Source organism: Nanorana parkeri, unplaced genomic scaffold (genome assembly GCF_000935625.1).
Source record: "Nanorana parkeri isolate BGI_ZX_2015 unplaced genomic scaffold, ASM93562v1 scaffold48, whole genome shotgun sequence".
Taxonomy (NCBI): Eukaryota; Metazoa; Chordata; class Amphibia; order Anura; family Dicroglossidae; genus Nanorana; species Nanorana parkeri.
In genome coordinates this window covers 2,774,690-2,789,711 of record NW_017306316.1, presented here as the reverse complement: position 1 = coordinate 2,789,711, position 15,022 = coordinate 2,774,690, and the positions used below count along the sequence as shown (strand labels likewise).

At 39.7% G+C, this 15,022-nt stretch overlaps 1 protein-coding gene across 1 annotated transcript in view; it reads right to left on the bottom strand.

Annotated features, from left to right (window-relative positions):
- SGSM2 (small G protein signaling modulator 2) overlaps positions 1–15,022 on the bottom strand; it is a 232,215-nt gene that overhangs the window by 40,115 nt on the left and 177,078 nt on the right. Inside the window, exons 7-10 of the mRNA XM_018573651.1 lie at positions 11,724–11,858; positions 9,277–9,401; positions 2,251–2,318; positions 1,524–1,684 (exon numbers count right to left, since the gene is read on the bottom strand). Of these exons, the coding sequence (XP_018429153.1) occupies positions 1,524–1,684; positions 2,251–2,318; positions 9,277–9,401; positions 11,724–11,858 (489 nt within the window). The remainder of the gene's footprint in view (positions 1–1,523; positions 1,685–2,250; positions 2,319–9,276; positions 9,402–11,723; positions 11,859–15,022) is intronic.

Here is a 15,022-nt window from a genome sequence, read left to right as displayed (position 1 = left end):
CCCCCCATGTGGTAGGAGTCAAAGAAAAACATTGGGGGGGGGGGCACCTTTAATGTCCATTTAAGGCTTAATTGATCCCCAGATATGCAAAACCCCTGAAGTGGTGAATCCACCTAAATTCTTTTTGTAAGATTATCTTGTCCCAGTTACCCCTTCCTTTGTACTTGTGTATCCTCTCTAACATACAGAATTTTAGATTATAAAGAGCCCCCATTTCAAACTGAAATGTCTGGCTGCAGGTGATAATATATTATAGGATTTTATATCCCCTATGTGGTCAGAAATTCTCCTCTTAAAAGTCCTTTTTGTCTTGCCCATGTAGAACATGTCACATGGGCAAGTGAGTAAATAAACACTCCCCTCTGTATTGCAGTTAGCAAAATGCCATGGAAAGAATGGATTTCCATGTGGGAGGATAGCGGTAGAACCTACATAATGATTTTGACAAAATTCACATGATTGACAAGGGAAGGTACCCACATATTTGCAACATTGTTGCTTGCTGTTGGAATCATATTCACTTTTTCTTAGTAAATGCTTCAAAGATTTAGTTTTCCTGAAAGAAAGTTTAGGAAACTCTGTAATACTGTATATTTTGAATTTCCCTTCTCATCTTTAAAGATGTATATATCCAGGAAGAGAATGCATGTCTGCTTGAAAGTTGTTTCTGACCACAGGATCAGGATGTCGTTGATATACCTGTGCCATGACATAATGTGGCACAGGTATATCGAGTAATCCTCCCATGTAAAAACGTTATGCCCACTACGCCAGCTACAAGTTGGCATATGAAGGTGTACACGTTGTGTTCTTCACGTTGCCATAAAAAACTTCCAGTGGGGAGCCATTTACATTGACAACTGGCTAAAAAGTAAATTAAACTTTGGAGAGATTTCCTCTAATTTAGTGACACACTTGTTATGTCTCCAGGACAGGAAGGGAAGGAAAATCCAACCAATAGGACACAGCAAAAAATAAGTTGACAGGAGTTTTAATCCTTCTCTACTAAACACACTTAGTCAGCTATTGCACGGAGACAACAATAAACATAGATTTTTCCATTTCTCTGTGATGCAATGCAGTGCACTGTGGAAAAAGCAGCTTACCTGAATTGGGTAATCCATAAAAATTAATGGTAGCATTGCCAAGTGCATATGTAATGTGTTTTATAGTTGTATGCCATATTAGCAGCAGACAGAGATTATTTTCCTTTATTATCTCAGGCAAAGGCATGCAAAATGTATGTTGCATTAAAATGCAATAAACTGCCTTTTCACAACATAAAAGGCTTGATTCACAAAGCTAAAACACCAGGATAAGTATCTCTATTTAAAAAAGTCTAATGAAATGTAAAAATTAAAAAGAATCCAGTCTAAAGCAACAGCATTTGTTTTTCATATTTACATTCAGAAAACAACGTAGAATGTTGGCTTAAACATTAGCTGGATTGTTACGTGTAAAGCTTCCATTGTTCCTTTCTTAGATATTTTCCCATGGGAACCAAGTAAGATTTTCTAACATACCTTGCCCCTTTGTGACCATAGTGGGGGTTCTAGCTGTCCTCTAGGTAGAAGACCATTTTCAAGGCAAGAGAGCAAAGCAAGAAGATGTCCTCCTGGAGGGAAGTGGAGTGGAGGTCTCTGAATACCATCCTGGCTGACCAGAACAAGGACTCCTCTGCTGTCTTCTATACATGAAAAAAGTCAAAGGGTACTTATAGAAGACTGGCCATAAGCATGATTAGTGCAATGAACAATCGTATACAGAGAAACAGACACTTACAGATGTAGTTAATGAGACAAAATGCAAAATAGAAAATTCAATAACCCAAAGCAACCAATCAACAATCATATGCCATTATCCTGATTGTTCCAGATTGGTAAATCAGAAATCTAATTGGTTCTGATGGGTCACTGTGCAAATTTTTTTTCTTTACATTGCTTCAGTAAAGGAAACCTGTCAGAAGGGTAATTTATAGGCTCCATTGCTAATGTCCTTTTAAAAATGCTAGATGCTCTGCGTTTATAATGACACCTTGATTTCCATACATTGAATGATGAAGATAAATCTATGTTTTAGGTCAGTGACAGCACTGATATTTGAGGATCAGCATGACAAGTATTTCTGGTGATGTGAACTAATATAGCTGACTAACCCATTAGCAATGATTTAGAACAGATCACGTTTGCTGTCTATTTCATTCACTCAAACATTTTTTGATACATAATATACAGGTAAACCTTTACTTACGCTGATGGTGGCAATGGATACAGACTATCTGACTTATTGGCACGATTAGGGCATAGTCCCAAAAAACACTGGAGAGACAGAGAAAGATAAAATCAGTGTAAAACATATAGCAAGTGATACCTGACATGGTGATACTTCATTTGGGACAATTAATTTAAGGCAATGACTGTAAATAACAACCTATACTACCCATTAATATAATTATTAATATTAGTGTTAAGGTGCCCATAGACATGAGGTGCCCATAGTCATTAAAGGCAATGACCCTTCTTTCACCTCTGACTACAAGATGTTTTAGGTTCCAGCAATCTCTGCTAGCACCCCAAAATCCAGGAAGTAGTATAAGCTCCACGGAAAGATAACATCACTGCGTATTCCTTTCTTCTGTAGTGAGTCAAAGGTAAGAAGACCTGGATGGCGGTATTTTGATATACAAAACATGTGAGAAACCCATTTATTAATTTAAAATGTTCAGAACATTTATGTACAAAAGGTATTGTGCTGTTTGCTTCTGAATGCAAATCCAGGTGCATAAGTCAATACTCATACAAAATGGCTTTAAAATTGGTTCACCATTTTCGTGTCTGCAATCTAAATAGACACAAATCAAAATGAATGAAATAGACCACCGAAGCACTCTGCTAGTGGGTTTGTAAGTAGACCATGTAGACTGAGGAACAGTACAAGAAAGTGTTAGAAATATCCAATCACCAGCTCTTGAATTTGAGCCAACCTTGCTGGTTTGCCATAGATGGTTGATGAAAACACAAGTGTTAACTGGCATTGGGCTAGCAGCCCTCTAGTACTTTATACCCGTGGGTAACTTAAGTGATGGCTCTAAAATATCAGGTCCACAATTATGAATTTCTGTATTTAGCCTGATAAACAGATAAATGAAATGACCAGGCCACCAAAAATATTTAAGTAACATGCACCATCGTGAGAGTCACCCCAAAAGCTACCTACTCCTGCTGTTGCTTAAAAAAATTAGACCACCTAGTGCTGACAGTGACAGCGTTTATGCAAACTGCCACCAAATTCACAGCCTACTTGCTGAATGGCTCTGATTCCTATTCTTCTACAGCTGGCTGTATTGTTGCCTCAATACCTAACGTTTCTGGAATGAAGGCCAGAATGTTTAGGGGTTCAAGCAGTGTTCTCTAGGACCACACTGCAGTCTTATCCATACATGCTGAAGCATAAGAAGGAAATAGCACATCAAAGAATCATATGGACAGAGGCTGCACTCCTGCCTAAAGTCCTTTGTGAAGTGCTATATCTGGCCATTTAGGATTTTTAGAAAACTCAAAATAAGGTAACATCATTGAACTTTTATAGCAGCTTTTATATTTCCTGTACAGTATTAGCAGTTCATGAACTGATTTTATTTGTTGTCTGGTGGTATTTAAACTGAAAGAGGAACTTCGGAAATCTAACAAATTAAACCTTGCAGTGGGGCTACCTCAGCACTGCCAAGGTTAACTGCTCATTTTGGTCTAGGGGCTCAAATAAAAAAAAATATACTCACCTGATCCTTGATCCAACCAGGATGCTAGACTGGTGTCCGCAGCCTGCTCTCCCCCAGGCTCCAGCAGTCTAAATATCCATGACATCATCACGTCTAATGCAGTCCATTCACATGCATTAGACGTGGGGACACAAAGGGACATATCACAGCCACAGTAGAGGGGGAGAGAGGTGAGTGCTGATTACCACAGGACCAAGGATTAGGTGACTATATCACATTGTAGCTCATACTCTGATTGAGCTGCAAAAGGAAAGCACAATGTGGATGCTTTTGAAAAGCCAACAAATCCCCATATTGCTAACATAGCAAGAAGAAAGTATTAAATATGGGGTTGATGCACTATTTATTTAGCAAGTGAGCAAACATATATTCTCTTTGTAGCAAAGCAAGGAAATGCAGAAAATCATCCAATTCCTTCTCTGTATAGCTTGAAAAAAAACGTATAAATGGTAAATGTATTGAACCGAAACAAGCTAAGGGTTTAAATTCTGTTTATTACTGCACATCTGGGAACAATCCTTGAGGTCAGTGTCAGTCTAATGGGCTGACATCTACGTCCCTGATAGTGTCTCCATACAGATAAGTAGAATTGACCTTGCCACATTTACAAAGTGCTGCACAATAGGTGATATTATTAAGTGTACACTGCTGAACACAATCACATTTACTTGTTACAGCAGTGCATAGCAGCAGAGATAGTTAATTTCTAGTAACCCATAACAGCTAATCAAATATTTTTTGAAAGATGTTAATTTAAAAAAATGTTTACAGTTATGAAGCAATATACATTGTACTAAACTTGTAAACCAAGTGCGTGTACATAAACACATGTACACACAAACAAGGAAATAAAGCGGTGGGTTAGTCAGAAAATGGCTCTCCTTGTGTAATCATCAGAGCTCTGTGACAGCTGGACACTGTGTTGTGATTACAGAGCGGGCAGCTGTCACACTGACAGAGGAGTAGAGTGCTGCTGGTTACACAGGGAGAACTGCCATCTCCCAGTGTAATCTGCAGGACTGAGCTGTCATTTTAACAGCTCAGAACATGAATAAACAAAGCGCTGAATTCATATTGTCAGTAGGGTGCAGTGGCTGTGGTAGGCTGCTGTCAACAAAAGCAGGGTACCCCCTGAAAAGGGGACCCAGAATTGAAGAACCAATTATATAAAGTCTACAGATAGTGATGCATCACTGGCCTATGGGTCCAAAGTATTTTAATATTAGTGATGTCTTGTAACAAGACAACATAGAACAGCCAATTTATTTTGGGGGCTTAAGGACGGGCTATGCCCCTTCTTCAGGACTATAAGATCAACATAAAAACGTTATAAACAAATGGATTTCTAAAATGGTTCTGTTCATATTAGGAACCATCATGTCATACACTCATGAAAAACACAATTCTGGGGGGAAAAACAAACTTTGGGATATTTGATTATAACCAATAATATATATTGTAATAATTCATTTAAAAAAGTATCTTTTTTTTAAATGAATAAGAACAAATTATTTAAAAAAAATTAAAATGCAAAAATGTCAACAAAAAATGGAGCTGGATAAAACCCAAAAAATTATTTGCAAATAAATAGAAACCACAGAAACTATCACTATAGTATATTACATTTCACAACACATACATTAAAACCTAAATGGCAACAAAGCAATTGGACAGAAAAGTCAACTCTAACCTACAGTCTATGAGCTGCAATAAAATGAAACAATAAGCACTGCAAATAATGAAACATAATTAACCTGCAGGAATGTGTATGACTGAATCAGATTACTGAATGTCATTAGTTTCTGAATATGTCAAATGACACTCATATTTAGCGCCATAAAATTATGAAATTAATGAAGAGGACTCAGGGATGGCAGAATTATTCAGATTAATCTAAGTAAATGAAAGGAAGTGCATACATCAGGACCGGAATAATACACCATATTGTATTCAGGGAAACCAACTGTTGTGCAAGTATCAGCGGGTCAGCAAAAATGTTGACAGTCCTAACAGTAGCAAGTTCAAATGGCTAAAAGGGTGCCAGTAAAGTAATGGAGGAGGACAAGTAATTGAACAGAGGGTTTGGAAGGGTTTGATGCTTGAATGACAAGTGATGGAAAAAATGGATAAAAAAAATAAATCAAGTGACTAATGTAACTATGACAGATCTGAGGGAGCCAGATGCTATATGTAACACTGGTGTCATTGTGAGTTAACTAGAAGCTCAATTGATACTATGGAAAGAGACAGAGAACTATGTAGACAGAGAGGATGAGGGGCAGCAGAAAGAACGGGGCAATCCTGGATGGACAGGGGAAGGTATGTCGGGAATGACAGGAGCAAGATTTGATATAGTGAAGAGAACGGGAGCACAGGGAAAGGTGTGTGACAGCTCAGTCACTCCACCCAGCTGGGTGGTGCAACATGGCGCCCTCTTCTGCCTCTCTCCAGTAGGGATGCACCGATACTTTAAAAAAAAAATGTATCAGTACTTGTACTTGTAAGTAAGTATCAGTACTTGTACTCACAAAACTGGTATTGGTGTATCCCTTTATTTATATTTATAAAAACAAAATCATACATTAAAACAGAGATGTACAAATCCCAGGAGCTCTGTGTGCTCCTTACAAATGACAGCTGCCTCCTAACTTTTGATTTTTTCTCTAGTCTAGTCTTGGAGCTCGAAAAGTATCGGTACATGTACTTGTACTTGTACCGAGTGCTGTACTTGGTATCGGTGCATCCCTAGTAGCCATTGTAGAAATGTAACCTCTATTCATTTGTCTGCTGTGCTAAAACCATCAGCAAACCAGGTCTCCTCCACCTCCAGTTTTCATGGAGAGAGGTGGTATAAATTGATATAAATTCCATTTGCCATAGGAGGTAAAAAGGGTGGAGGTCCCATGGTTTGCAGAATGTTGAAGAAGTTTGTCACCACATCAATCTTGTCTTGGTCTCTAAGTAGATTTTACAAGGAGTTATTTCAAAGAGTTACAGAAAGGGATCTAAAAACCTTCTTATAGTGTGTCTTAATAAAATATATTTTAGAGGGACATCTACGATTGCTTCCAAATTCTCTGGAAATTGCGGGATTTGTATAGGGGTGAGAAAGGCATCAACATCTTTCTGGGTTGTGGCAAGTTTAGCAGGATAGAGGTCTTTAAAAAAAAAGTCTGTAACGTTTGAATTGACATATTAGAAATTAGTACAGTCAGGTCGGAGAAGGATAAAAATGGGAAGGGTTCTAGCTCGATGTACATTTTGCAATCCATACTCACTCAATTATAGTCAGATTTCTGCATAGCTGACATAGTCTGTAGCCTAGGACCCAAGACTGCCAGATGTGGCACATAGCCAAACCCATGCCACACATCATGACTGGGTCTGTACACTTAGAACCAAACTGCTATAAAAACATGGTGACAGCATCCTACTCTTTTAGCTTTTGGTGTATATACACTCACTAGACAAACTGTTTCTTTCAGCGTCTCTGTCCCTAACCTTGAAATGTCTTGTGTGGCTATGAAGTCTGATCTTCTTAGCTTGGTACTAAGGTAAGCCAATCACTGGGGTAAGGGGGGAGGCATAATACAGGCGGGCTTAGGAGGAAGGAAGTAGAAATACAGGCCCCAAAAAACCTGAATCAACAAATCTTGCAAGCTTGTGAAAAATGATGAATTCCAAAATTTAAATGTCTTTTGCCTGAGTCCTTTTACTGAATACTCTTACATATGATCAATCTGCATACAGCTATTTGCACAAAGGGTTTGCATTATTTGTGTACATTATTCTACTAAATCTCTTATAAATATTCAGGGAATCCTGTAAATAGATGTAATTTAAATCTATAATATGTTAACATTTAACTGTTTTATCTAAAACAATACAGTAGCTTTAGTGTAAAAAAGTATTGGTAATAAAAGAAAAATTACATTTACTTCTTTGCTGGACACATTTACTTCCATTTAAAAGGGACTTTGCATTGGCATAAAGGTGATCAAAACGGCCCCATATGATGCAAAGTTGTATCTGAAAAGTTCATCCCAGTCTAACATTTTTTCCAGTTTTGGTGAGAGTGGGGAACAGTAAAACATTTGTCAGTTTTTTTTCTGTGACCCTATTGGGGACATTTTCCCTCACTTCCTGTCCTGGTGACACCCACATAAGAATCGGGGGATGTAGTTATTACTAGAACAGTAAGGCATAGACAGCAATATAAAAAACAATTCCAGAAGTTCTAAACTCTTCCCTTAGTGTTTTTTGATTTTGTCTGAATCTCCACTGGAGAGACTGTCCTCGGCAGCACAATGGCTTTGTGGTTAGCACTTCTACCTTGCAGCACTGGGGTCCCCAGTTTTCTACCCCAGTCAGGACACTATCTGCAAGGAGTTGGCATTTTCTCCCTGTGCTTGCGTTGGTTTCCTCTGGGTATTCCGGTTTCCTTCCACACTCCAAAGACATGCTGGTAGGTTAATTGGCTTCTGTCTAAATTGGCCCTGTATGTGTGCATGTGAGATAGGGACCTTAGATTGTAAGCTCCTTGAGGGCAGGGACTGATGTGAATGTGCTGTATGTAAAGCTCTGCGTGATTTGTTGTGTTATACAGTATAAATACCAATAATAAATACAAATTTTCCATCATTTTCTGTCCAGACCAGAAGGGGAAATGTACACAACAGAGGCAAAGAGAGCAGTAAAAACCTGAAAAAGGCTCTAACCCTTAACTTCCTTCTGAAAAACAAAGTAGATAGTTTTGGCAGGGGTTGGGCTTTGTGATTTTAGTTATTTTGTTTTAGTTTGAGATTTTTATTGAAAAGGCTGCTGTAAACAAAGCAAGTAGGGTCCTGTCCTGTATTAAGAAGGGAATGTATTGCAGAGACAAGTCTATAATTGTGCCACTTTACAGATCACTGGTTCGGCCACATCTAGAGTATGCGGTCCAGTTTTGGTCACCAATCCACAGAAAGGATGTCCTTGAGCTGGAAAGAGTCCAGCGGAGGGCAACCAAACTCATTAAGGGGATGGAGGACCAGAGCTATGAGACAAGGCTACTAAATTGAAATATGTTCTCGTTGGAAGTAAGGAGATTAAGGGGGGACATGATTTTCATGTACAAAATGTTCAATGGTGATAGCAACATAAGCAACAAACTCTTTACTCTTTACCTAAAACTGGTGGAGAAAAAATGTCAGCACAAGGGCAGAAGGGGGTTCTTCTCAGTTAGAGCGGTTAGGGTCTGGAACTCGCTGCCACATGCAGTGGTTTCAGCTAAGAGTGTGAAAACGTTCAAGAAGCTTTTGGACGATTTCCTTAGGGATCATAATATACAGGGGTACAGGTACTCTTAAAAATTAGTTCACACACATCAGTAGAACCATATACATGCACACAATAGGTTGGACTTGATGGACTTATGTGTTTATTCAACCTCAAATACTACCGTATATAACTATGTAACCGTCAGCCAAATCTTTACTTTGTTACTGGCAGGGTATTACCTCTTTTCAAGCTCTGAGTCTCCCAGTGTCCCATTTAATAACTGGTTAGGAGTCCACTTTAATGTCAAGCTTTCCCCACTCTGATGAAGAGAAAGATACCCAGGAATGGCCTCCATATCTTCTTTCTATGGAAGAGTTTACATGTTATAATTATAGATTTTAGGACAAATAACTACAAATTTACAAGTACATTACATTTGCCAATCACGGATACAATGCAAACTAAGATCTTGTATCTAACATTTTAGTATACATGACTTTTTGTGCATTATTATTTAAAGGATATCTAACCCCAAGATCAAAAATGTAACATTTTGCACTTCACCAGTTCATAGATGTGGTGGCTGCACTAGTTTTTATTTTCTGCAAATAGAGAAAAATGCCAGTTGGTCTTGCCAGAATGCGGGTGTCCTTGTAGTTTCCTGTGATCTGAATTGATATCCCAAAGTTATCAGCCTTCCCAGCTTTCTTTTGTAAATTACAAAACAGCCCCATCTATGTAATAAAGATGAGGAGAGGAGCAGGTTTTTATAGCCCAAATCAGCAGAGCAGCTAAGGGTGACAACACTGCTCATCTATAGATACAGTACAGTAAGTGAGTGTTGTCACCCTAGGGCATTAAATGTGATATTGGCTGGCTCACCTGGTGAAAATAAAGGAAGAAGAGCCAGAAAAAAATAAAACTATTGCACCCACCGCATTTCAGGACTGATAAGCTGCAATATATTACGATTTTGGTTTTGGATACAGTACGCTTTAAAGAAGTTCTAATGTCCCAGCATATACTCTCCTGTTATAACATCAGCATTGTAATAGGAATACATACTAGAGTTGTTTTTGATAATGCAATCAAAGCTTACTTGACAAAAATTCCTTTTACAGAGTGAGTGCTTCCTTCTGTCTGCCCATCACTTTCAGCAACTTCCTGGATTCCCAGTGTGCTTTGTGTCTCTTTCCCTGCTGCTTGACGTGATGAATTCTCGATTTCTACCTATCTCATCATGCATTGCTTCCAGCAAACATGTTACATTGTTCAGCTGTTAAGTTGTAGTTCAGAAGGCAGGCTCTGTGAGCCATGACACGAGGAAGTGCATATTCATAGGGCTGAGTGGAATTGTGTCAGTGCATTGAGGAAGTACATCCTATGGTCATCTTCAATAAGTTTACAAACTTCTAGATCAATATGGTTATTATGAGTGGGACAGAATTTCAATATAGAATTACCGTATTTTCCGCTCCATAAGACGCGCTTTTTTCCCTCCAAAAGGAGGGGAAAATGTGCCTGCGTCTTATGGAGCGAATCCCGACGCCCGAGACAAGCAGTTTCGGGCGCCGGGCGAGTAGTAGGAGCCACTGCTCGTTTAATACGAGTGATCTAATGAGATCACTCGTATTAAAACCGAGCAGCGGCGGCGGCGATCGAGATCAGTAGTAGGAGCCACTGCTAGTTTAATACGAGTGATCTAATGAGATCACTCATATTAAAACAGAGCAGCGGTGACGATCGAGATCACCATAGAGCAGACGTAGAACGGACTTTCTTTGTCTGCTCTGTGTGATCACTGAGACCGTGGCGCTGTAATCACAGCATCACCTGTCTCAGCGGTCACTAACTGCAGCTTCTGTCACAGCTTCTGTCATAGAAGCTGTGACAGAAGCTACGGTCTGTCGAGTGCTCCATAAGGCGCGCCGGACCTCCCTGCGTCCTATGGTCCGGTGCGTCTTATGGACCGCAAAATACGGTACAAATTTTAGTTTTTGGTAATAAAAACTCTTTAGTATTGACCTTCTTCTAGTTTTTTAACAGCTGTATCTAAAGTGTCTCTGCTATATTCCTGTTGCATTATGGGTGAGATACATTGTATTATTTTTGTCAGACTTACATTTTAATGCGGATTCTGGGTTTTTACATTTCCCCTTTCCACGCTAAGGGTAAGAAATGTCAGGGTAAGTGACATTACTCTAAACTGTATCTGACCCTTTAGAGCCAATTAGGAATATGGAGTGCAAAACAACCGTTACATGTTCATATTTATGAATATAGAGTGTGATTTGTTCAGACATATAGAAACCTGAATAAAGTGCAAACTCTAAAACACAGGAGTGTAACATGTTTAGTTATTTTCTAGATTTAATCTTTAATCCTGGTGCACAAGTGACAGGTCTGCTTAAAAGGTGACCTGTCACTACTTCTGATACTTGATTTATAGACAGGTATCAGCAATGACCTCTGACAGCAATGCCAATTCCCCCACTGTCGAACTGCCTATTAGCCCAGGTCAGCTGCAATCAGAGTGATCTGACTGCCATAGACCTGGAACGCAGCCCCGGAGTCAAAGAGCGAGGCAACAGGTACAGAATACAAAAACTAATAACTGTACACAAAGTATACATAAAATGATACTATCAACATTTATTGACCTTACCAGAAATACATATTCACTTACCGGTTGTACCAGAACATTGTTTTTCCCATAGAGTAGATGTATTTTGGAATTCTGGTGAAGCGACTCAACATATTCTCGGGCTGATGCGGCAAATTTGTCCTCTGACATACTACCACTGGAATGGCGCTTCTTAATCTGTGAAAAGTAGAGCGCTTTCAATCAGGAAGTTGTCACAGCAACTATGTAGACGGTGACCATTGATCAAAGTGATCGTATAAAAAGAACATCATACCTTTATTGTATTGAATATGCATTCTGGAATTGTAAAATTTGTGGATTATTGTTACAAACTTTTCTGCAACCTTCTAACTCTGAATTACACCCAACTGTTATAGCAGAAAATATGCTAGCCAATCAATCAATATAAAACTGGCATGGGAGGTACATAGAGGCATTCACTACATGCACAATACAATACTCTATGCCCAGATACTCAGCCTACTCATGGCTCATATTGGCTGTAGTCACTTAATAATGAAGTTTATTTATGCAACACAAGTATACATCTAGACTAAACAGGGGGAAACAAATCAGAAATAACGTTGCAGCACCTCATGAACAAGCAGTTACATCTCAACAATAGTTTTGCACCATTGGTCCTTCCCAAGCAAAAGAATCCATTTGTCTGGTGAAGGATGGAGGGTCCAAAACTGCTGGATATTTGTTCACCTGTAACTGATGACCATAGTGCTGCAACCTCATCATATACATACTGGGTTTCAATTTACACCAGTTTCTATTTACAACCATTCCTTCTGGAACCTAACCCCAGTGTAAATTGAGGGCTACCCGTATATATATATTAATGTGATCAGACTAAATAAAGAATACACATTTATCAATTTGTGTTTACAAATTTTGCTTTTGTCTCTATGTAGTTTGTATAATACAATACACCATTTGTGTATAAGGGCTTGTTCACACCAAATGCGGTGCGTTCCACTGCAAACGCAAAAAATAAAGCAAGCTCACTGCGGGCGTGAAAGCGGTGCCATTGAATTCAATGCACCGCCACACCCCCTCCCACCCCAGAACGCAGGGGGAGTTTTGTGAGGGATCGCAGTGCGTTCCAGCAGTTACCACTCTGGAATGCACCACATTTGGTGTGAACAAGCCCTCAGGCAACTTTATTGGCTTTTTACATTAACATAATTAGCTTCTTGTTAGTATTTAAACTGCTCCACTGATGAAAATCTATGGGGTCTATTCACAAAGCTGCCGAGGGCAGCCGAGTGAATGACCGATCAGAAGTAAAGTGTTCGGCTATTCACTTCAGGCATCGGCTGACATCGGCTGAAATCAGCCGTACATCGGCTTGCTTCGTGTGGCTTCGGATCAGCCGAACATGCTCAGCATGTTCGGCTGACCCGAAGTGCAGAAGGAGTTCGACTCAGCCGATCCAACATCTGGATCGGCTGAGCCGAACCTCCGGCAGGCTTCACACTGCTGTTCGGGCTATTCTGAAAGATCCCGAACAGCAGTGAGAGAATAGCCGAATGCCGCCGAGCGGCATTTGGCTCGGCTGTTCTGCTCGGTCCCTCAGAGGCACCGGGCAGAACAGAAAAAGAGTGAAAAAAGTAGAAAAAAGTTAATAGAAAACGATTGTGCGGAGCTAGCAGTGACAGCTAGCTCCGCCCAATAGTTTCCTATTGTCCGGCGGCTCTGCTGCTGTAAAAAAAAAAAAATTAAAAAAATCTCCCGGGCGCTCTGGGAGCCCCCCGCTCCCGGCCGCCAAGAAGAGAAACCCCGCTGTGTCTTTTTTTTTCTTTATTCTGACACGAGCGATGTCAGAATACAGAAAACAAAAAAAAGACGAATTCCCATTCAAAAGCATTGGGAGTTTACTATTGGCTATTTCAATTTGCAATAGCCAATAGTAAACTAGCATTGTACCCGCCCTCTGCTGATGGACCTGATGGGGAACTGCAAAAGAGGGCGGGTACAATGCTAGTTTACTATTGGCTATTGAAATTGAAATAGCCAATAGTAATGTCCCAATGCTTTTGAATGGGAATTTTTCTTTTTCTCTATTCTGACATCGCTCGTGTCAGAATAAAGAAAAAAGACACAGCGGGGTTTTTCATTACTTACACTAACTGAAAACAAAAATACTTGAGATGACTTCTCTTATAATTGACTTTAATTCAGCAAGGAAATTCAGTTAGGAAAAATGCACTGGACTTTCCTTAGCTATTTTTCTAGATCCCATACCAACTTCTTTAATCTGTCCCCTGACCTTCTTCCCCTTAGCCCCTCCACTGTTTGATCATTTAAAAGTTTTTATTATTTTCATTGAGGCATATACAATGACCATCAACATACTACAATGTAACAGAACAACATAAAACAAAAAGACAGTCTTCGTGATTCCTTATTTTTCCATCTCTAGTATCTGGTCTCAATTGTGGACACAAGCCTAACGTTTTTAATTTCGGCTCAAGCTGGCCCCCTGCCCAGCTTCCCACTCCAAACTTCGGCCTTAGCGGAACTATTCCTATTTTACCCCCTGAAGATATACCTACATCCCATCTTGTTATCTTGGGGTTTAGCAATCACTCGACCGATGGTCAAAAACCCAGGGACTTGTCGACTATTCTTACCAGAAGCTTGTGTAAGAACAGTCGAGACCAGATTACTAGGTTATCCCTATTATAGTGCCTTACAAAACCTAAAGACATAATAAAAAAACAAAAAGCAAAAACAGCAAAAAAAAAGAACAATGTGGTTATATAGCAACTGTTGTAATAGGTTTTAATTTTGAACATATTTAAATTTTTCTGGTCGGGGTGGGCTAGGGCTCGCCTTCGCTCCCTTCCTCTCATACTCCTACAGGATTTACATATGCCGCCCACGGTGCCCAGGTAAGCTCAAACTGTTCCATTTTGTCTTGGAGTATACTCGCCAATTTTTCATGAGTCATAATCCAAGACAGCTTAGTCCTAACCTGGCTCAGCGGTACCCTGGATGTCTTCCATGTTTTAGCAATCGTAACTTTAGCTGCCAGGAATATGAAATTTATCAATCTTCTAGAGTGTTTAGGAGTTTCAGGGATAGTATCATTAAGCAAGGCCAGCCTAGGGTCTCTTGGAACCCTTATGCCCACGACCCGGAAGATTAAATTAAAAACCCCCTCCCCAAAAGTTTCGGATACGCGAACATGTCCACCATACATGGTACATAGTGCCCTCGAGCGCACATCCCCGAAAACATAAGGGTGATGTTCCCGGGTACATAAGTGCAAGTCTAGAGGGCACCAGGTACCACCTGGAGAATACTTTAAAGTTGGCTTCCGAGAGTGA